Below are 22,216 nucleotides of genomic sequence, written 5' to 3' on the forward strand. Positions count from 1 at the left end.
ACAGCATTTAAGAAAATGCTATGTCTGCTTCATCAGGTGCAGGAGACAGACCTACAACTGTTTAGACATCTCTGAGGAACAAGAGGGCCCCATATTGAATTTATCTACCCAGATCCAGGTGGTAAACAAGGATGTTCTGAGGGGTTTTGTTTTAAACCGTCAGTCAGCAGTCATCACTGTGCACAAGAAACCTTTCCAATTCCCCGGTACTTCAACTCTCTCCTCCAGGCTGGGCTCAGGATGGTCTTAAATTACACATTACTTGTCTTAATGGCAACCACATGAATTGAAACATCCTCCTCTTTTCCAAGCAGAAGGTCCCTTCCCATTTCCAACAGCTCTCCTGATAACTGATGAAGCAGGTGTCTAAATAATGACCCACTATTACCTGTGTTTTGAGGGAGCCATTACTCCCACGGGTCAGACCACTTGAAACGTGCCCTGTAAGCAGGAAGGGACAGTCTTCTTCTACAGGAATTTAATATTTTTCAATAGAACTGATCGTGCCGGGAAAGGAAAAAAAACCCTACAGGCATGAAAAACTGCATAGCACTAGTCTGGAAAGTTTGTTTTAAAAACATGACTACGTCTTAGGCTGTTACATATCAGCTCTTTTTTAAATAACATCCAACTGGGGCTATGCCCTTGGTATGTCCCAAATCTCTCCAGCTCATTGCTGGTATTTGACAGCACCGTGCAGCTTTGGCCACAAAGCCACTTTTCCTGCTTAGAAACAGCAGCCAGTGACAGGGAATAGGCTCGTGCCCACGAGGGAGGAAGGTGGCAGGAGGAAAAGTCCCTGCAGGTGCTCCAGGCACAAGGCACACCCACCTTGAGCTTGTGCTCCTTCCTGTTGACAATGACAGCGGTGATCTGCTGGTCCATGAAGATGAGGATGGTCACCAGCAGGGCAGGGATGGCTGCTGCCAGGTACACCCACCACGGGTTCCCCCCGAAAGGTGGGATAAACCAACCCCTCTCAGGACTGGTTGGCTTTGAAGGGCAAGGAAAAGAAAGCTCGTGTTAGAGGCGCAGTAGAGGTGATGACGTCCCAAAGCCAGGTTTGCTTCCAGCAAAGGAGCTCCAGGGAGATACTTGAGCATTGTGGAAATTTTATCCCTCCCATTAACATCAATCAAAGGTTCCAAGTATGAAGCCGAGTTTAGGAGATCAGTCAGCCAACTAAAATGATGCTAACAAAAAGCATCCTAACCCGAACCCTCTGAGTAAACCGGCCCTTTCCAGACCGTTGACTACATTCCCATTCTGAGGGCAAGTCATTCCATACACGGCAGGTATGAGGGAAAAGGAACCTCTTCCAAAAGCCAGCAAACAAGCTGGCAACAACATACCTTGAATTCACTTGGCACAATTAGTTTTGGTGTGTCCACACCAACTAGGGCATCTATTCCACAGAAAATCAAAATGGACAGGATAATGGCAAAGTCACTGATGAGCTTCCGGGCCTGAAAGAGACGCGGTATCATAACCACAGGAGTTGGCACCACGAAACACCATTTCACCCCCGCTTTAGTGTCTGCATGAGAAACCCTGGCGAGACAAGCCCAGAGTTTCTTCTCCCACAAATATGCCCGCCATCATGCCCAGTGTCATTTGCCACACATGCCTTGGTTCTTTACTGTGGTCTCTGAAAGCCTAAATGGAAGCATGAAAACACCGCAAGCTTCCACAAATGAGACACTCTGAAGGACTGGCAGAGTGCTTGCTCTTCAATAAGAAGTCAAACTAAGCAGACAGGAAAACAAACCAGCCTTCTCAGCTAAATCCCTAAGACTGCAGCTCTCCTGAAGTCACTGGAATATAACAACTTAGAGCTGCCACTGATCAGACCCCAGAATTTAACCAGACAGGAGCTAGCCTGGAACTGTGTGAGCTTTCCAGAGCTGTTGTTCCTTCCAGGTTTCCTGGGTTTGCATGGTTACAGATAAATTGAGCTGCATTCCAGCCCGGATGGAATTTATTTCCTTTTTATTAAAAATAAGAGATGTTCAATTGTAACACAGTGGAACAGTAAACATCCATGCAGGATAAATCCCTGCGTGTCAGAATGCCAGAAACAGGGTAGCCTCAGAGAGAAAGGGCTTTGGCACACACAGGATGAGCTGGCTCGTATGCCTGGCCTGGGAGCCTCACCAGGGGACAAAACAAGCAGATGCACCTGAGACGTGCCTGTAAGCTTGGAAGGGTTGCCTTCAGCACTTTTAAAATCCGTGCCACATTACCTAAACAGGTTATGGCTCCTCTTGGCTCTTCTGCTGCCTTACGTGTGCTCTCCAGAACCACTGGGAGCAATTTAATACCTTTAATTTCCAGATCCAACAACCAGTTGCACTTTCATCCCAACCAGTGCAACCTGGCTTCCCTGCAGAGCATCCTTCCCTGTGTGCAGGACAGCAGCTCCAAAAGAAAGACTGACCTGTGCCCTCAGAAAGACTGATGGAGTGACAGGAGATACTTACAGTGGTGGGAAAGTAGCGACTGGTCTTGAATTTCTTCAGGGCCATGGAGCAGGTGTAAGTGCCAAAGAAGAGGATGAAAGACATGAGGGTGATGTCAGGGACATAGTCACAGTTGTTGCCCACAAGTTGACCCCCATACTTCAAGCAGTCCTTGGCTGTCAAAGCTGCCCAGTCAATGGTGGTGTTGTCCTGCAGAAAAAAAGGGAACATTTCCATAAGGCTGTGTATATTCTGCCCATGCTGGGACAGGAGTGGTGACATAGTAGCTGAGAAGAACAGGGAGACATCATGCAGAAGCTAAAAATCATGGAATCAGAATGGTCTGATTTTCCATTTTCCTGCTGGTGTTTGACTAAAAGGGGCTGTTACTCTGTCTCTCAACTTCCTTCCCCCACATGCAGATGTGATCAAGCTCCACTTCTTTCTCCTCCTTATCCAGAGCTCACCAGCAGAGCGACACTGCGAGGCTCTGCAGTCCATGTGATCCCTGCCTTCCCAAGGGAAACTCACCAGCTCAGAGGAGGGAGAGACCAGCTCGTAGTCTGACAGCACCACTGTCCTGTTAAGTAATGAGCTATTAACTGCAAGAGAAAAGAGAAAAGGCAATATGGTGAGCAGGATGCAGGAAACAGTTAGGAAGGAGAGCCAGTTGCAATTATTAAATAATTTCTTGACTCTGTAAAGCTGTTTGCCACCTCCTTGCTCCAGTAAAGTGAGTCACAAGTGTTTCAGAGAGACTCAAAAGCCTCAATCATCAACCACTCACAAAATAGAAAAAGAAAAGGTTAAGTGAAACATAACCCAAACACAACTGCGATTGTATTTTGAGTTTGTGATTTAAAAAAAAAAACCCAAAAAAACCACAAAAAAACCCCACAAAACCAGACAGACAATATAACATTTCATAGCTTTCCAATATTTTTCTAATGATTTCTGGATTAAATTAAATAAATACCCACAGAACGCTCCTAATGATTAATTTCAAATGCAAGCACAACACCAAAGATATCCAGAAAAGCAAAATGCATTTCACTGTCCAGCATAAACACAGTTTTGAATTAAAAGAAAGAAAAAAGAGAGCAAGCAATTGAAATCAACAGGATGGGGATAATTTCTTTGAAAGAAGGAGCAGCATTCTCTGTGGCTTCTGCAGCATTAGGAATCATGAATTTGAAATTTCATTTAGAAATACAATCCTTCCTGCAAATGGGCTCATGGCCCCTGTCCTCATGGCATACTGAGGTTTTGCATAAATAAACTTCTTTCACTTGGATGTCTGGAGAGCCACAAGTGTTTCAATGGGAAGTGGAGACTTCCAATTTAGCACTGACCATTCCCATCATCCTAGTTTCAAAAAGGAAACCACTCTGCCATCCCAGTGGAGGCAAAACCAGACCAGCATCCCTGTGCTCACCAAGACCCTGTGTTTAACAGGGAAGGCAGGCACCCAGCCCCCAGGGAACCAGCTCCTGCCACATTCGAGGAGCACCCAGCAGCTTTTCCTGTTGGACAGGTGTGCCGAGATAACCTGTGGTTTACTTTGGGCACAGATCAAGTTTCTTACTCACTCCCCATTGTTTGTGGGATCCTAGGAGTGGTACCCGCTTCCCTAATGGTACAGCAGCATATCTCAGTTTGGATTTGGGTTCCCAGAGCCACAGGTACACTGGCTCTATCTGCCATGCAGCCCACGCTCCAGAGATAGGCTGCCCTGTGGATACAATTCCCTTCTTGGAAGGGAAGGAATTATTTGTGCTTTTCCTCTCATCCATGCAACCAGGAGGTGGGAACCACCCACATTTGGGTAACACCTTAAATAAACCCAGCTCCTGAAACAGGAGTGACCTGAGCTCCACGGCAGCGACCTGAGCTGCACAGCAGTGACCTGGCCACCATTTCTGTCCCTTTGTGGAATTCTTGGAGGAATGCCATTTGGAACTGACAGCCACAGGGATGCAAGGAGACACAAGTGCAGAAACAGCTTCTCCACTGGTCACGATCCTCTCTGGAGGAGCTCCAGAAAGGCCAGCTATACTGACATTCCACCTGGGATGTAGGGTGAAATTTACCTCTCAGCTTCTGAGACTAAGATAGGATATCTGAAGGCAACCAATAAAGAAGGAATAATCTACCTATTATCTGGGCTACAGCACAATGGAAAAGGAGAGCAAAGGCCACCTCCGACCTACAGACTGGAGAGGTAATGAACTCTCCCTTACCTGGATCTAGTGGTTTACAGGCACAAGAGTAATGCGTGATATAGTCCACCTTGAACTGAGAGTTGATGGGATAATGATCTGCCAGCTTGATCATCTTCTTGAAAGCATCATAAATGAAGATGAAGCTGATCAGGGAGGAAAATCCTTCTTCGGTGAAGCGGGTGAAGTACTTGACCAGGAAGCTGGCATCGGTGGCCACGAGAATGAGACACTGGAAGGCTGACCAGAGGCCGATCCAGAGGCGGAACTCCAGGTAGTCAAAACCATTGTCCCTGCAACAAGACAAGGGTGGCAAAAAAGGAAAACATTCCGTTAGACAAGATCAGGAAGTACAAAGCAGATGTCACATGGAATGAAGTTGAGTCAGGGCAAGCTGAGATTAGACATAAAGAAAAGATCTTCTCCCAGAGGGTGGTGGGACACTGGAACAGTCTCCCCAGGGAAGCGGTCACGGCACCGAACCTGACAGAGTTCAAGGAGCATCTGGACAGTGCTCTTAGTCATATGGTTTAGTTGTAGGTAGTCTTGCTAGGTGCAGAGAGCTGGACTTTGCTGATCCTTATGGGTCCTTTCCAACCTGGAATATTCTATGTTAGTATGACAAGCCCCAGGGCCAGGAACGGCAGGGTGTGGAGAACCATGCACCCAACTGCATCATTCCCTCCTGGGAACCATGGACCCTTGTTTGCTGCTTAAGGCTGAGGTGCTGTGCCAGCACAGAGCCCAAAGGTGGGCTTTCAGGAATGAAAAAATGCCTAAAGGGAACACTGGAGCAGATAGGCACCTGCCAGGAAGGCTACTGCCTGTTCTGGGGAAGGAAGCAAGAGGTGGTGGGACTGACAGGCTCAGCCAGCTGGCAGAAACCCACGTACACTGACTCCACACCATTGGAGAACTTCAAAAAATTTTAACTATATTACTTTGGCTTTTAATCCTCAAATCCCTGCAGCACTTCCGAAGCTGACAGAGCAGGTGGAAAAGCACTGTGTCCTGTAGGATTTGTCCCTGGTGCCACCATCACAGAGTGCCCGAGGCCAGACAGGCATGGCTGGGTGTGCAAGGCGTTTTTAGGGATCTTTTCAGACACACACACAGAGTCACACTTTAAGTGAGTAGAAGATGGGAGGGTTTTCTACTTTTGCTCCTAGCAGGGAACAGTGTGCTGTGAAAATGAACAACCACAAAAGCATTACTGAAAAATCAAAGTACTTAGTTCAAATTTCCTCGTAAGAAAGGCCTCCTCTGAAAACTCCTGCCTTTCTGCTCTGGCAGGTTGTTGGGAAAATGGCTTTTATAACTACCACCTCCTCCTCGGGTTAAAAATAACTACATTCTCCGTCCCAAAATAGTACAAAGTGCTTTTCCATTTTGCTTTTTTCCTGCTGTGTGCTGCACCTGGGCTCTGTCATGCCTGCCAGACGCCAACAGGTGCAGCATGTCCATTCCTGACTCTATTAATTTATTCCAGATGAAGGAGAAAAGAAAGGTGCCCCCCTCTTCCTCCACTATAGAACTTTCAACCTTTGGTAGCTTCCAGTTTCCCTCCCTGGGATAATCTGATTTTCCAGCCATTTTTTCTAGCCCCCACCCCTTCCTATGTGTAGGAACACAAGTCCTGCACAACCTGCCATTCTGAGAACACAAACTACAAGGGATTTGAGGAGTATTCTGTATAACCAAAAAATGTTTCCTTGCAAAACACCAGTCAAAGGATCGCCAGCCCCTGGGTGAAATATCCAGTGATTCTAGTGTATCTCCCTGATACTGCAGATGTGGGAAAGGTGAATGAGCACAAAATGGGCTCCCTTTGTCAGATGACAACAACATGGAGGGAGCAGAACCTTTTCATGCCAGTTAAATGGAAAAAACCCAAGTGCCTTTAAATGCAGGAAAGCTCCACCACAGAATTCTGGGAGCTGCTTCTACCACAGACACTTTTGCTTCCATGAATAATAGTGATTATTTCAAATGACTACTGAACAAATTTTTGGCAACTTTGATACCCCTGGGATTTTGTTAGTGAAGAGCAGGATTCATTTCTTTGCTCCTATGGGAGTCATGGAAGTAGTCATTGGGAGAAGCAGCACACTGTAACTAGAGCAAATTCCTCACAGAGGACTGATGTGGCCAAGTTTTTTTTTTCAGGAGGCCCCACAGAGACAGGCAGCCACACACCCGGCAGCATTCTGGGACATGCGTGCCGGGAAAATCCCTGATGTGATTGCAGTGGATCTCAACAAGGAACGAGACATCTCATTTTGTGCACTAAATCCCCTCCTTCCCCACCAGCAGGCAGCTCATTCCCTGGCTGGAGTTTCCTTCGTGTGGGACATTCCTGCCCTCCGCCCTCTCCCACCACATACTCACTTGCTGAAATTGAAGAGGAGCCGCTCAAAGACCAGGACGGGTCCTGTGCTGCTCAAAATGGTGAGGGGCTGACCAGCCAAAAGGCAAAATATGGCGCCGGTGACAGCCGTGCCCAGGAAGCTCTCCAACACGCCCTGCAGAGACACAGGAGAGGGGTCACTCCTGCAGGATAACTCTCTCCAAACGAGTGCTCCTGTTGTGACCGCGTGCTGCATGTCCCCGTGCCCATGACCAAGGGGAGAGCATCCCCTGCTCCCCTGCAGCTCACACCAAGATGTTGGTCCCACACGATCCCGAGTTACTCAGGATAACCACACACGCTGAGCAGCCGGCGATTAACGGCACGTGCCGATCCTCCCTTCCGCCTATGCTGCAGGGATGGGGCTGCAGCTTTCCTGACTTATCAGGGGTACTGCAAGAACTCAAATCCAGTTTTGTGTCTCTTTTTCTTGAGAAGACACGAGTTACTGTTTACACTGAGGAAAGCAACAGGCTGGCTGCCTTTGGGAGGCTTGTAAGGATGAGCCCAATAATCCCGGGGCAAGGAACAGCCTTCACACAGCTGATCCCCTCTACTCCTCTTGTATTACCCATGGAGAGGGCCCTTGTGGCCAGAGCATCTGGAATCTCTTTGCCCTGCATTCTTCCATGTGCCTGTAGCTAAGAATAGTGTCTTTTCTTGGAAACAAAACTCAGGAGCAAGCTGTGAAGGAAGTGCTGGCTGGGGCAGCTCCCAGGACAGGGAGCAGGGATGGGCCATGCTCAGTGCCTGCCCCAGCAGCAGCTACATCACTGTTTACAACAAACAAGACACATGAACTGTGATGTAGTAGCCCCAAAAATACTGCAGTTTGGGGGTTTCTTTTGCTACTTGATAGTAAGTATTCTTGAGACTTTTGGCCACAATAAAGTGATTCTCAATTTGAACCAGATTTGGAATCAGGTAACATTTCCCCTTCCTCCTCTAATTTAAAGACTGCACCTTGTGCAGAGCAGACAGGCTTTGCTCTGCTACCCCATGACAGTCCAGTGTTGCTCACTGGTGGGTCCTGAAAGTCTCTTCATTCCTGACTTCCATGAGCCTCAGAAAAGGCAAACTGTACAGGAGAAAGGGGAGCTGGGCACTGCACAGCCTGCTGGGTCTTACTCTAGCCTGTAATTCATCACAGGGGAATGCAGGGTTCCAGATATATGCCCCCGTTTCCTATGTTTGACTTAATTAAACCCACATAAATTAGTAATTCAGTCATTGTCATTATGAACTTAATTACTGCTAGGACATTTGACTTGATTTGGCTGAACTGAATCTATCTAAATACAACCTCCTCCTTCTCCTATTATTCAACTAACGTAAAGCACCTACAGCACTCTTAATACAGAATCCCTTCTCTTTAGCCTGAGGGAAGTCATTGATCCAGCCTATCCATGGATACTGGCTGCTTCTCAGCATGTGACCTCCCACTACTACAAAATTCATCTTTCTAAAGACCTCACATTTCTCTCCTGTGTTACTCACTCTCCTACATATTTTGGGATTTTCTTATCACCAGGGAGGCCAAAGCCCAGGTATTGTAGGAATCAGGCAGAGGATTCAGACTTAGCAAACTTACTTGGACTAAAATGGTACAGCTGAGAGCAGATCAAAGGAACTTCTCTCTACAGAAGGGGCAAAGACCTTCTCTGTCTCTTGGGCCTGCTTTTATTCACCATTTAAGGAACCACAGTACAATTTGTCAAAGGACAGCCACAGCAGCAGAGAAAGCAGTGAAAACCCAGAACACCTCCATTATTGTGCCAAGAATTCCAGCTTTACCAGTGCCCAAACATTGCTCTGACTGGACAGCAAAAGGCAAATGCTGTATTTGCTGGTTCTGAAAGCTCTTGCTCACCTGCATGTTCTCCGTAGCATCCCCAAGCAATCCCCCAAAAGTGATGGCATTGGTGACAGTGGCCAGGTAGATGAAGAGGATGGCTGAGAGGGCCTGGATATTTAAAGCATCGTAGAAGTCACTGGCGAAGAACGGTGCTTTCCTCTTGATGTCTTTGATCAAACCCCCACAGAATCTGCAAGGACAAAAAGAGGAAACTCGTACAAAATGTTTCACAGCGGAAGTGACCATGCTATGTCATCAGAGACACTGCCAGCAATGAAGTATTATCTCAAAAGAGCAAGATCACCGTGTTACAGCCTTATCACAGCTGTGGCAGTCCAGGGATCTCAGTGAGATATCTCAAACATGTGATGAAGCTGGAAAGAGACCAATTTCAGGACTACAAGCAACACTCCTGCTGAAACAGACTACTGCAGTTTGGATTTCAGGAAGCTCATCTGTTGGTTTTTTCCCCCCCAAATATATTAGTTGATGTAATAAAATAGATTAACTCTGGTCTAAATCCCTGCCTGAATTTCTCCACATAGCACACACCATGACTGGGTGAGCCAAACAATCTGCTGCATGGAAAAATGCTTCAAATTAATAACCAGCAAAAGAACTAGAAGTAAAAACATAAGGGAAATACTCTTGGACAACAAAAGAACTCACTCGCAGACATCCCTTTTTGTATGATCACAGACAAGAAAGTATTTAACTCTTATAAACTCCATGTGGCACTGACACTGCCAGCATGAAAAGTTTCTTTAGCCTCTTGTTCCCCTGCTCACAGCTCCCCACCTCTGCCAGGACTGCACAGACACTGTGGCAGACAGGCACACGCCACCTTCTGACCCCAAATCAGGATGCTCCATGGCCTTGTACACACCAATGCGGTGTGGAGACTTTCAGACTTTTCTCCTAGAATTTACACTAGAACTAGAACTGAAAAAGAAGATACAGAGTAGGAGGGAAGGCACAAAGCCACCATGAAGCCCTGTGCACCGATCTTGAAATGCTGAGCTTGCTGTTTTGTGGCCACCTGAGCTGTATTCCCACTGCAGTGGACTTTTACGTGGCACAAAGCAGAGTAATAAAGCAGAGAGTAGGGCCTGGGGCGCCGTTACCCTCCTTATTTCTATCCCACAAAAGCCTTCAGCTGTGCAATTCAACTGCAACACTAATGTCTGGAAAAGAGAATGTCTCTGCTTTTGGCTAAGGCACCCCTTCAGCAATTCAAATGGATTAACTGAGGCTTGTACCTGCCATGTTTATGACCCTTACTGTTCATTTGATTTCACAGGCTCCCAACAGGCAGCACCTACCCGGGCCTTCTGTCCTTTTTAATGGCTCTTTATCATTTAATGAGTATCTGACTCATGACATTTTGCAATTTGCTGAAGCCGGATGTTTGGAATCCTTTCAGACAGCCTCACTCTGGGCATGAAGCGCCCCCAGGACACATTTTGGGGTCACACCTCAGCCTGTACTGCTAGTCCATTGGGGTGGGAATGTTTTTGGCAAGGGAAGCATTGCAGGGGTGTCACTGACCTGCCCGTCCGCTGCAGCTCCTCGCAGTCACCGTGGCCGCCACCGCCATGCCCCCCGTCATGGGGTGTGTCTCCGTTCATCTGCAGGTTTTCCCCACCAGAGTACATGTTTTTCCTAGACAAGGATACAGCACGTCACAAGGACCAAGAAGAACCCTGAAGAGCCTGGCTAACTACCAGCTATGTTATTGTGTGCCTACAAGATCACCTCAAAAGGCACAGACTTTCTGGAACATCCTTTCTTCAGCTACTAAGGAAAGCCTGAAAATATCTCCAGGACTTTCTAGATAGTGACAGACAGGTGCAGGTCACTCCATACACCTGGCACAACCAAAACACCAGCTCTTCCCATCCCCTTTCACACCTCATGTCCACTGTCTTTAACCACAGAGCCCCTCTGCTGCTATTACCTCTTATCTGAAGAAGGGAGAGACTTGGGGGGCTCTATCCTAATGGCTGGATCCCATTCCCCCGGAGGGAGCACAATGACTTCATCCAGAAATTCATCAATGCCTGCAATCAGGTCCTGACGGTCCTTGGCTTTATAGGCAATGTCATGGAATACCTGCAAGGAAAAGACACTCCTTGTGGAGAAGGTCTGCATTTTCTGTGACCCTAACTCCAGAAGCAGCTGCTGAGTTCTACAAAATCAACTTAACTCCTTCTCAGAAACCTCTGAAGAAGTATCAAGACATGTGGCACGAGGAGGTGTGACACTCAGAAAGCCCCTTCCTGGTAACAACAGAGATTCTTTCCTTGCAGGCATATATGTAATTTTAAGCAAAACATCTATTTCTAACCTTTAAAAATGTTAGTAAAACAATTATGTATTTCTTTAGTGCAAAAAAGGTTTCCTCTGCATGAGGACTTTCAATTACACTTGGAGAAGACACCTTCACAAAGCCACCTACTTCAGTCTATCAAACCCAGATTAACTTTCACCCCTGTGACACAGAACTGATGACAGTATTTGCTCAAAGACAACATAATAAACTAGTTTTAGTGAAAGGCTTGGTATTAATCATGAAGAACAAATGACAGAAGGAGGGGAAAAAAGCATTATTGCTGAATTTTATAGGAATCTTCTGGACTGTGTGGAGAGGAGATGGATCAGTGCATGTGACAGACAAGCTGGTGGCAGGAAGGGACTTTGAGGCTATGGAAGCAGACCACTGAGTGACAGAAAGCAGGAGATCTGGGAGCAGCCAAGCTGTAACTAAGGAAGTGTAGGACAGTGAAACAATGCCAAGAAACAAAGCTAATGTGAATGAGCCCTAGCGCACAGAGCCCCAGGGACGCTGGAAGAAAGGAGCTGTAAATGAATCTTGAAAGCCAGCGAGGGGTGTGAGGAGCTGCTCCTGGCTAACACATAAACAGTGCCAGTGTCAGGACACAGTGCCACACAGGGCACCACGGTCTGGGGTAGTAGAATGGGACACAAGGTGCAGACCACGACAGAATAAATTTGACAGTTAATTCACAGCTGATATGAAAGAGTGATCGCTAGCGGGAAAATACACACGGTGGACAAACCCCTACTACAGTCACACTTTTAAAAAACATGAAGCCAGAAGCAGTAATTCTGTCAACAGACGGAATTAGGAGGTAACGTGGTAGTTCAGCTTTACGTGAATGCTCTTTCTTGTTGACCAGGCCAGAGGGAAGGATATCATTACTTGGGAGATGCCATTTCCCATGGGAGATGCCAAGACACCTACCTCATCTGACATCAGCGTGGCAATGGCTCGGCCGATCTCATGATAGGACTTGGCTTTGCCCTTTGGTCCCAGCAGAATGAAGAGAAATCTGACAAAACCAAGAGATTGTTCCCATTTAGGATGGCAAAATGAACTGCTTATTATTTACTGCTAATTACTTATAGAACACCTAGACAGAAATTTGACTTTAAAAACTGTGGTCCTTGTTAGAGATCTGGAGGCTGGCAGTGGCCTCAAGCTAACTTCGGAGCAGAGGTTACAGCCTGTGGCCCATCATGCCCTGTGCACCACGAAAGCCTGTCCACCTCCCTGGGGATTTGTTTCACAGAATCACAGAATAGTTTGTGTTGGAAAGGATCCTAAAGGCCATCTAGGGCAGGGACAGGGACATCCTCTACTAGCCAGGTTCCTCCAAGCCCTGTCCAACCTGGCCTTGGACGCTTCATTTTTCACATGGTCTCTTCGGGCAGCAACCAAGTCACAGCTGAAGAGTTTAAAAAACACATAATTCACATCATTTCATAATGATATGAAACTTTTGGCAGTGCAAACATACAGATTAAATAGCCTCACCAGAAGAAGCACCTATCCCCTTCCAACGATTGGATTAAATATTATTTCATCTCCCTAACTCAAATATGATGAGGTACTAAGTTAAATGGCTTATGAGTAGTATTATATCCAAACAAGTACTTTCAGTTCAAAAGAATCTAGAGTCCTAAAAAAAATCCAACAAGGCAGCAAGTTAGTAGGACAGGATCCATAAATACATATTGATTGGCATTACTACATAACACTTCCTAATCGAGTTCTTCACGAGGCGTTTGAGTGTTTTACTTGAGGTTCACAGGGAGGTGAGTAAGCCACACACGCCCAGGTCATGTCCTCTGCTCTCCTCCCACCTCCTGGAACTTTCCCTGCGTTACCAGTTCTTATAAAATAACATTCAAGAAAGACTGTTCCTCAGCCAGCTCTTTCCAAACTCCAGGATGTTAATTAGCCAAGCATATTAATATAAAAAAAAAGAGGTTCATAACTTTAGGAGTTGCTGCTTGGCATTCTCCTGGTTTTCCAGGAGAACGAGGCACTTTAACCCTCTTCTGCAATAACCCCAACCAGCTGGCTCTTTTCCAGCACAGAGCAGCAGCACCTGAATGCTCCTGTACTACTGCAACACTCTTGAAAACAAGGAGTCTGTGGCATTTTCCAAATTCTTTGTCCTAATTCAGCTCAGAACTGCCTTCAGTGGGTAGAACAAGATCTTCTTATGGGCCAAACATTACAAACACAAAAACGTTAATGTATTGTAGTGGTCTGAACCAGATTAGGTCTGCATAGATTTATTATCATTTAGTTATGAACATTTCCAGCTACAAAGGCCCTCACTCCTCCTCTTCCTCTGCTGAAGGCCACTTGAGGATTCCTCCCAGCTGCAGACACCACATGCCGAGTTATCCAGTGCCCATTTCTCCTACTTAACATTGCTAATAATGCTCCAAGGCAGGGAATGTGAGGTTCCACCAAGCTCAGTCTCTCAGAAGTAGTAACAAAACCCAGTGTTTCTCTCAATGCATTGCTGGAACAGCAGCTCTGTAAGGGTTAAAGGCACCTGAACAAAGGAATCGCAGCCAAGTCCCGAAGGAAAAGTGCCTTTGCAGTTAAAAGCCTCCATCGGGAGGCCAGGGAGGATCAGACTCCTGGATCTGCCCCTCGCTTCCAGAGTGACCCTTTGGGCAAGTTACTTCACTTCATCTGAGACCTGCAGACACCGGCCTTTCCCAGCTCTGCACACCAGACTGTGCAAGTGGGTGCAGCTTATCTCCAAAAAGCATCTTCTCCTGGCTCATTCCTCATCTTTCTTCCCCATCTTCATTGCATTAAACAGCAGCCTTGAACACATGATTGTGCACTGCTCTGATGAAAATACAAAGCCATTCTCAAGCCGTGTTGCCAGCTCGGGACTTCCCTAAATGAGGAGTCCCAAGCACTGTGGGATTAAATTCAACAAAAGAAAACCAAAGGCCTTGAAAGTTTTTTCCAATCTGACCAGTAAAAAGAAAACTCAGGAAAGTCTGGGATATCTCTATTCCAACTGCATGTCCCTGATTTTTTTATTACTAGCCCCTGTGATCTAGAGCCAGGGTGGGAGAGCTGGGGGTGATCAGCCTGGAGAAGAGAAGGCTCCAGGGAGACCTCAGAACCCCTTCCAGTGCCTAAAAGGCTACAGGACAACTGGAAAAGGACTTGGGACAAGGACCTGGAGTGACAGGACAAGGGGGAATGGCTTCCCACTGACAGAGAACAGGGTTACATTGGATATTAGGAAGAAATTCTTCCCTGTAAGGGTGGCGAGGCCCTGGCGCAGATTGCCCAGGGAAGCTGTGGCTGCCTCATCCCTTGAAGTGTCCAAGGCCTGGTCAGACGGAGCTTGGAGCAGCCTGGGATAGTGGAAGGCGTCCCTGCCCATGGCAGGGGGTTGGAAAGAGATGATCTTTGAGTTCCCTTCCCTTCCAACCCAAACTATTCCTTGCTTCTCTGCCTGCAGTTGCTTAAGAGCAAGAAATGTTCACCTAACACAGCACCCCAGACGGCGGGACTGGATTAGCCCTGAGCCAAAACCTGCATGAGTGACCCCCTCTGCCCTACATAAAACCAAGAGAGGCAGACACAGGTCACACTGCCAGGACTGAGAGACCTGGCCCACGCCAGTCCTGCAGCCCACAGCACCCAAACGCCCGCTCCCGCGGCGTTAGAAACCCCAAGAGGCTGCGCGGTGCCCAGCTGGGACCGTGTGGTGCCTGCAGTTTTCCCAGGGAATCAACAATTTAACAAAATAAAAGGAGAAGCCCCACAGGACAGAAGGCTGGACATGCCAGAGGCTCCAGCATCTTGCGGAGTCTGTGAGCTTTAAGTGCAGGCCCACGGCAGGAATGCCAGCAGCACCGGAGATGTTCCATCGTAGCTCCTCCTGGCCCTGAGGGGATTTCCTTGATTGAATTTAGTAGGATGCAGCCATGGCAAATGGCTCTTCATCACCCATGAAAGCCACCTAATGAGCCTTCCTGCTTTGATTAGGGCCAGTATTTGCTTTGGAGAACAGCAAATGGATAATACTATTTCCTGGGAAAAATGCTGGCATGGAAGGATATACCGCCTTGATTATTGCTACTGAGTAATGAGGCTGTCCAGCAATCCTGGATCTAACTTCCTGGCTCCCACCACCACAGCAAACAATACCTAATCTTACAACTGCTGAAAAGAACTTGGAGATTTGTTTAAAAAATAGCCAGTGGGATTAGAGTTGGAAGCTGACGTACTGAAGCGCTTAGAGGCCAGGAACATTGAGGAATGAATAACCTGCCATGAAATGAAGCCACATCTGGGTCCCCACACTCCTGCCTGAATACCTGCATGTACAGACAGTTGTGGATGTGGCTGTAAGAAACCACTTAATGAAACTCCAAGAAATACAAACACTGCTACTAGCACTGAAGAGCAAACATAGATCCTCTTCTCCCTTAGCTTGATACACAGAAAGAGGCAAGGATTCCAACAGCCATCTAAATTCCACTCCATACAAGGGCTGTGATATTGCTATGAATTCACATAGGGCAGCTTAGACAGGCAGACACATTCAAGCAGTGACTTCAAATATTTAAGAACACGAGATATGTTGCTATTTGTGAGACTGAGATTAATTTGCAACATGAGTCACAGTAAATAAAATATTTCTCTGACATTTTTCCTTGAGCCATTATGCATTACGAAGCAACAAGCCCCAGCAGAATTGTATGTCCCAGCTCACCTGACTTTTTTTTGTTTGCCCCAGGAGGGCCAGAATTTCAGCCAGAATCAAATTCCATTTGATCTGAGCTGAAAGGAATATGTACAGCAAAAATGTGTGGAGGGAACCCGGGATCTGTACAGAAGGGGCAGGAAAAAAGCCCAGGACTTAAATTCAACACTGACAGTGCCCTTTACTGCTGAGTTGTTGGGTCAGTGTGTTTGTGTAATGGTTTACTTATAACCAAACTCAGGACCTGAAAATGATGAAGCAGCTTTAGTGAGTTTTTTTACTTTACACCACCAATCCTGACAGTTCTGCATGTCACACGACAGAAAGCAGAGGAGAATATCTTCTGGCCTGTTTATTTTTAATTTACCAGGTAGAAATGCAGGTTCCCTGTCTGGTGCCCTGCCTGGGGGCTGGGTTTCCTTACCGTGTGGGAACAGGGACCTCGGTGAGAGCTCCCAGCATGACCGCCTGCTGCAGCCGCACAAAGGCAATGAAGGGGCTCTCCAGGAAATCCACCTCCCCGACCAGCACGTTGGAGGCCTCAGCGTCACGAGGCAATTTCTTCATGAATTTATTCTTCAGCTGCAGCAGCAAAAGAGGAAGAAAAGAAAATTAAGTTGTGTTGGGCACGTTCTTCTCATCTCTGCACTTCGGCGCCATAACTGTGCACGCTCGTGGGCTCTGCAGTATGAACCCTCAGTCTGGAGCCACGGGGAAATGTCATCAACAGGGAATGGGAAAACACAGCAGCAGCCACTGCCTTCTAAAACTCAGCCTCTGCCAGCTGCCTTTGTTTGAACTTCAGCAGTGGCAGAATTAATTTGGAATTTAAGGCTTTTGAGAACCCTGCCCTCAGCTGGTTCCCAATCTGCCCCCTCTCCCTGGGTGATCTCTGGAGATGCTCTGTGTGCGCCTGGCGAAGGGTGAATGGAGAGGGAGGATGTACTGCCAGGAGCACCAGGGAGAGGGGGGCACCAAACTGGGCTATGAATCCCTAATGAGCTGAAAGAGGCAACTCAAGGAAGGAGAAAAATGAAAAAAGTCTTGAGAAAATACACAAACTGATTAAACAGGAAGTAAACTGCTGGAACTATCCTACCCCTGCATGCTACCATCAGGATTAACACCAAAAGAAATAGTAAATAAGCATCAAGGAGCACTGTGGAGGAAGTCTGGAAAAGTGCTACCAGTTCTTCCACACACAGCATTTGGGAGCATGGTGGTGGTAAAAAAATAATGGGAAGATGGCAAATCCGTAACAAACATTTAATTTATGTCACCAGGTTGGTCGTGTTGCTGAAAAAGGATCATTCAGTAATACCAGAGCTGGTTTAGACACCTGGCCCAAACTCAGGTGATTCTGAGCCAGAACTGACCTACAGCGTTTCCTGTGGCCACCCAGCTCCTGAGGCCAAAGGCTCCAGCCCCTTCCTCCCTGCCCAGCACAGCAAACCACCATCACTAATTTTGAAAAGCTGCCATTACAGTGGGGTTTTTTATCTCCAAACAAGTTTTGCAGCACCATTCGCCACTTTCTTAAATAATTTATCAGACAGGTAATGAGTGCAGTCAGCACTTAAAATCCGTTTTGAACCATTCCCCAAAGAAGCTTTGGAAAGATCGGACTCCTTAGCAGCATCCAGGAAGGATGGAGGGAGCTTCACTTTCCCTTGCCAAACTGAACATCATTCCAACCCAACCACTAATTTTATGTTAAAAGCCACAGGTCTCTGGCACTGTACTTGCAAAAAGGCATAGCGACCTCAAAATCTCAATTTCCTTAAATGTACTGTAGTACTTGGATCATCAACACCACTCCAGATCGATTTGAAATGAAAGCAGCTCCTAAGTACACACTCTGAAGTAGCACTTAAGGAAGGTTAATTCCTCCTGGAACCTGAACCTGTCTCTGTCTCTCTGTTTTTTTCTATCTGCTCACACATAGGTTTAAGACCACCTGATCACTTTCCCACAACTTATCCCATGGACGCCTGCCTCCAGGGGTGCCTTTCACACTCCAGGTTGCTCCATCACCCAAGGATGCCTTAGAGGGCCCCTGTGGACATGGGGAGAAACCAGGCTGGCAAAACTGCTCTCTGCATCAAGAAAAACAGCAAAAGTAAAGAAATTCCAGTTAACTAAAATTTCTATAAACTTTTCCTTTTCTCCTTTCTTCCAGAAGGGTAGCATTGACTGCACTGGAAGACAGCCATTTTCACTGGAGCTCCACGGAGTGAAAGTATGTCACCCAGGCTGACAGACCTCAAAACTGGGAATGTCTGCTTGCAGCTGTGAAGATAAGATGATGTTCCAAACAGGAAAAGCAAGCAATCACTCCCACAATCAATCACAAGACTGCATTCCCAAGAACGGGATCCGTCCAGTGCCTCCCTGTCCATCGCTCCCCAGGAAAGGCAGGAGGGTTTCTCTAAACAAGGCCGATTTCTTTTTTAACTTCAGCACTGGCTTTGGCACAGATCCCCTGTTGACATGGAAACTCCGGGTTGAATACACAGTGTCTACACCACAACAAATAAGAAGGGTTTTGTGCCTCCCTCTGACTGACCGTATTCATTCAGAGCCAGGCTCGTCCCACATCCAAGCCCTCTGGAAACAGAGATAACACCAGGTCAGGAAACTCCCCTTATACCAACATACATTCCCTTTCTATATGCTGTTGCATCAGCTCAGGAATAGCAGGTCTCTGGGAAAACAGATTTCTTTTCACGCCCCCTTTATTTTACATGTTGAGCACTGAAGGAGTCCCGGTGGTTCAGCCACTTGGAGCTGCCAAAGACATCCTAACAGAGCACAGCCAAAGGATTTCTTGCAGGAGGAAGGACTGGAGTGGGAACAGCAGGAGGAGCTTCCCCAGCTTCCTATGGTCTGCTGGCACTACAGCACCAGAAGGGCTGATAAAGCAACAACCTGACTCTTTTCAGTCACTTTCCTTCACACGTAAGCTGAAAAAAAGGAGTTTTTAAACGTTTTTAAAATATTAAGATGTGGCTGCCCCATCCCCGGAAGTGTCCAAGGCCAGGCTGGACAGGGCTTAGAGCAACCTGGTTTAGTGGAAGGTGGTCCTGACCATGGCAGGGTGGGGAATAGGGTGATACTTAAGATGCCAACACATTTTGAGATTCTGGGATTCTGTGAATATGGTGCTAGAGAAAAACTTGATCCAACAACTTGAAGTTCAGGAGCTGGAGGAATTCTCCAGCCATTGCGACATCCTGGTTTTACGGACATAGCTCCAGCATCACTGATGTATCTGGCAACAGAGAGCTGGGAGCGCAGGAGAGGACAGGAAGTCTAGATGCTCATTTACTAATTGCTACACAGAAAAGAAGAAGAAATTGTCCCAAAATGCCACTGCTTATCTCTCCATTTGCAATGCGCAGGGCATTAACTGCAGCCAACACCTCCTAAAATACGAGAGATGAAGGCAAATCCCTTCTCTGCACTGTTACCTACCCCAGGAGCAGTGCTGCGCCAAAACAAACACAACGAAAGGGAATACACCTTCTCTTCCCTAATTATCTTTATAACGTGCCAAGCAAGCCCAAAGCAAAAAAAAAAAAAAAAAAAAAACCATGACAAAAGAGCAAACCCCAAATCTGTGGGTCTTACTGCAGATGTTTCTCATAGGAGTGGTTTGAGTCAGGGCCGCAGCAGCTTCTGCAGGATACTGGGCCAGCCTTTTTGCAGTCCCAATGGATCAAGCTACCATTCCCATGGCAGAGAGAGCCGGCTGATGCAAACTGCCTGATTCAGTAGTCATAAGTAACACCCTGAGCCAGCCAGAGCTGTCTGGGTCCCTGGCAGTAGGGACAAATCCAGGAGGATTCTCTGACAGATCAGATCTCTGACGTGCATGTGAAACCTGAACCTTACAACATCCAGAGAAAAGGAGCAGGAACGCTACAGATTAAAGGATATGCTGGCTATAACTCCGTAGATTATTAGTTGCAACCGTTCAAAACAGCATTAAAGGTTGCAGAACTGAATATTCAGGATGTAGGAAGACAGGAAAATCAGTGAAGGTACAAAGAAGTTTGGTCAAAGCCTTTTTTCCTCTAAAATGTGGGCACGCAATCCTCTGTGTAAAAACCAGGGATTGATTAAGGATGCAGGAAGGCAGCATGCAACCGCTATAAACTGCCCTCACCCATCACAGTTCTTACACGCACACAAATAAAAACTGGGATATTCTGTGTCTCCAGCAGACTCCCCCCTGCCGGTATGGCCTCACTAAACTGTCCAGCTTCCAGATAGGATGCCCAAATAACAACAGCCAGTCTCCCTGCTGCCAAGGCAAGTGAACCTGTTCCCTTTGCAGCTTGTGTTGTGGCAACATGATGGATTATTGCCGTGCTTCCTGTATGGCACACTGAGTCCTGCTCAAGGAAGTTGCCAGGCACCACCACAATGCCACAAACTCAACCAAGGCAGGACTTTGAGTGGATCAGCCATGAAAACTGAGCTCCAAGGTGATGTCTCAAGGCGCAGAGGACAAGGCTCCCACTTGTGCAAAGTTCATCAGCAGGACACGGGCTAATTAACTGAGGATTTTTGGAACTCTACACTTAGCAAGAAACAGTTCTCACTCCAAGAGCCAGGCATTATGTACACTGGAAGTTAAGAACTTGGGAGCATGCTCCTGGCTGCATCTATAAACAGATTTTCTTATGAATGCTACCAAAACATCTATTTTTATACCCAATTCTCCACAGAAGTGCATAATCTAAATTTCCAGAGACATGGAGGGGGCAGTGGGGATGGTCTGCGCTGCTGAAAGCTGTGAAGCTGCTTCAAGGCTCAGCCCCAGCTTTGGGCTGGTCTAGCATTAAAACCCCAATTAAAATAGAATTGAAAACATAACACAGCAGTTTGTCCAATGATAAAAAACAATCCTCCTTCTTCCCCAGGTGTGGCTGTGTGTATTAAAGGAAACAGATATTTTGGAAACACAATCAATACAGATCATGCTACAACATACTGCAACACTGCACGACTCTGAGGTCAGTGCAAAACATGCTGTTCTCCTTCTCTTTCAATGGAAGTGTACTTCTTTAGGCAAATATCTATTTCTTTTTTAAATATTTAATTAGTCTGAACTCACTTTTCTACCTCGATTATGTTTCTGTGTCCCTTTCAGGACACACTCACGGAATACTGTGACTAGCCATTGTTGAAGGACAGGAGTCATCCCCAACTGGCCAGCAATGCCGTGCTACCCAAATAATTTTCCTAAGTGACACTTATTTGCATTCAGAATCACCATGGGACTAGGGAATGCTGAAAGATGCAGACAAAAAAAGAGATTCTCCGAAAGAAACAAGCGGGCTTTGAGAGTAACCCACTTTTTGAACCCAGACAAAGGTTTTTTGAAACTTGCACAGAGACCTCATTCAGCCACCAGTTTTCTAAGAGTTGGAATAAACTTACTCTTACCCCTCAGAACTGCCAGCCTTCAGAAAGGACGGAAACACACACAAAGACAGCCCGTATGCCATACCACAAACATTACCCTAGTCTAAGAAAGAGGCCAAGTCCATGGAGATTTGTCACTGGAGGCCAATTTTAATTCAATTACTGACTGCATTTTGGAGCTGCTCTCCCACATCACCTGTCAGCACAGCCACCTTCCTTTCCTGCTGGGACGTGCAGGGCAAGGTGGCACCATTGTTCCACCAGCTGCTGCAGCAGGGAGACGTTCCCCTACGTGCTCCAGCTCTACCCCATGGTTCCTGTGAACAGTGTGCTCCTCTGCAGACCCTTGTAACCCCTCAGCAGGAAGAGGATCCAAAATCTGTCACTCTCTGGGTATTTTCCCTCCTTTCTCATGGGGATCAGCAAGATGTTATCTATGTGGTGTCACTTGCTTCGGATCTTGTAAGAGATTAACCTCCTGTTTCCAAGGGCTGGTACTTAAAGAGTGGAAGAATCAGTCACAAGACTAAAGAATACTCACTCCTCCTCTTTTTCAGGGCTAAGGTACAGAGGAGCCCTTTCCCTAACGTCCAGCTCCTCTCCAAACACAACCCCGAGAGAAGGCCGGACCTGGCGCTTACCTGGTCCTTCTCAGGCTTGTCCGAGATGTCGTTGAGGCTGGTGGAGGTCAGGTTCCGGTGAGCCATGGCTGGGCTGCCTGTAACAACAACGCCACCAGTTAAAGCACCTGCTTGGATCCAGTCAGAACACAGAGGCTCAGG

At 46.9% G+C, this 22,216-nt stretch overlaps 1 protein-coding gene across 1 annotated transcript in view; it reads right to left on the reverse strand.

The window, feature by feature from the left end:
• Nucleotides 1–670: 670 nt before the first annotated feature.
• SLC4A4 (solute carrier family 4 member 4) overlaps nt 671–22,216 on the reverse strand; it is a 97,838-nt gene continuing 76,292 nt past the window's right edge. Inside the window, exons 8-20 of the mRNA XM_058420771.1 lie at nt 22,076–22,152; nt 16,426–16,583; nt 12,206–12,293; nt 10,898–11,052; nt 10,489–10,602; nt 8,956–9,130; nt 7,067–7,200; nt 4,700–4,971; nt 2,991–3,061; nt 2,481–2,669; nt 1,353–1,466; nt 828–993; nt 671–723 (exon numbers count right to left, since the gene is read on the reverse strand). Of these exons, the coding sequence (XP_058276754.1) occupies nt 671–723; nt 828–993; nt 1,353–1,466; nt 2,481–2,669; nt 2,991–3,061; nt 4,700–4,971; nt 7,067–7,200; nt 8,956–9,130; nt 10,489–10,602; nt 10,898–11,052; nt 12,206–12,293; nt 16,426–16,583; nt 22,076–22,152 (1,766 nt within the window). The remainder of the gene's footprint in view (nt 724–827; nt 994–1,352; nt 1,467–2,480; nt 2,670–2,990; nt 3,062–4,699; nt 4,972–7,066; nt 7,201–8,955; nt 9,131–10,488; nt 10,603–10,897; nt 11,053–12,205; nt 12,294–16,425; nt 16,584–22,075; nt 22,153–22,216) is intronic.

Source organism: Hirundo rustica, chromosome 5 (genome assembly GCF_015227805.2).
Source record: "Hirundo rustica isolate bHirRus1 chromosome 5, bHirRus1.pri.v3, whole genome shotgun sequence".
Lineage (NCBI taxonomy): Eukaryota > Metazoa > Chordata > Aves > Passeriformes > Hirundinidae > Hirundo > Hirundo rustica.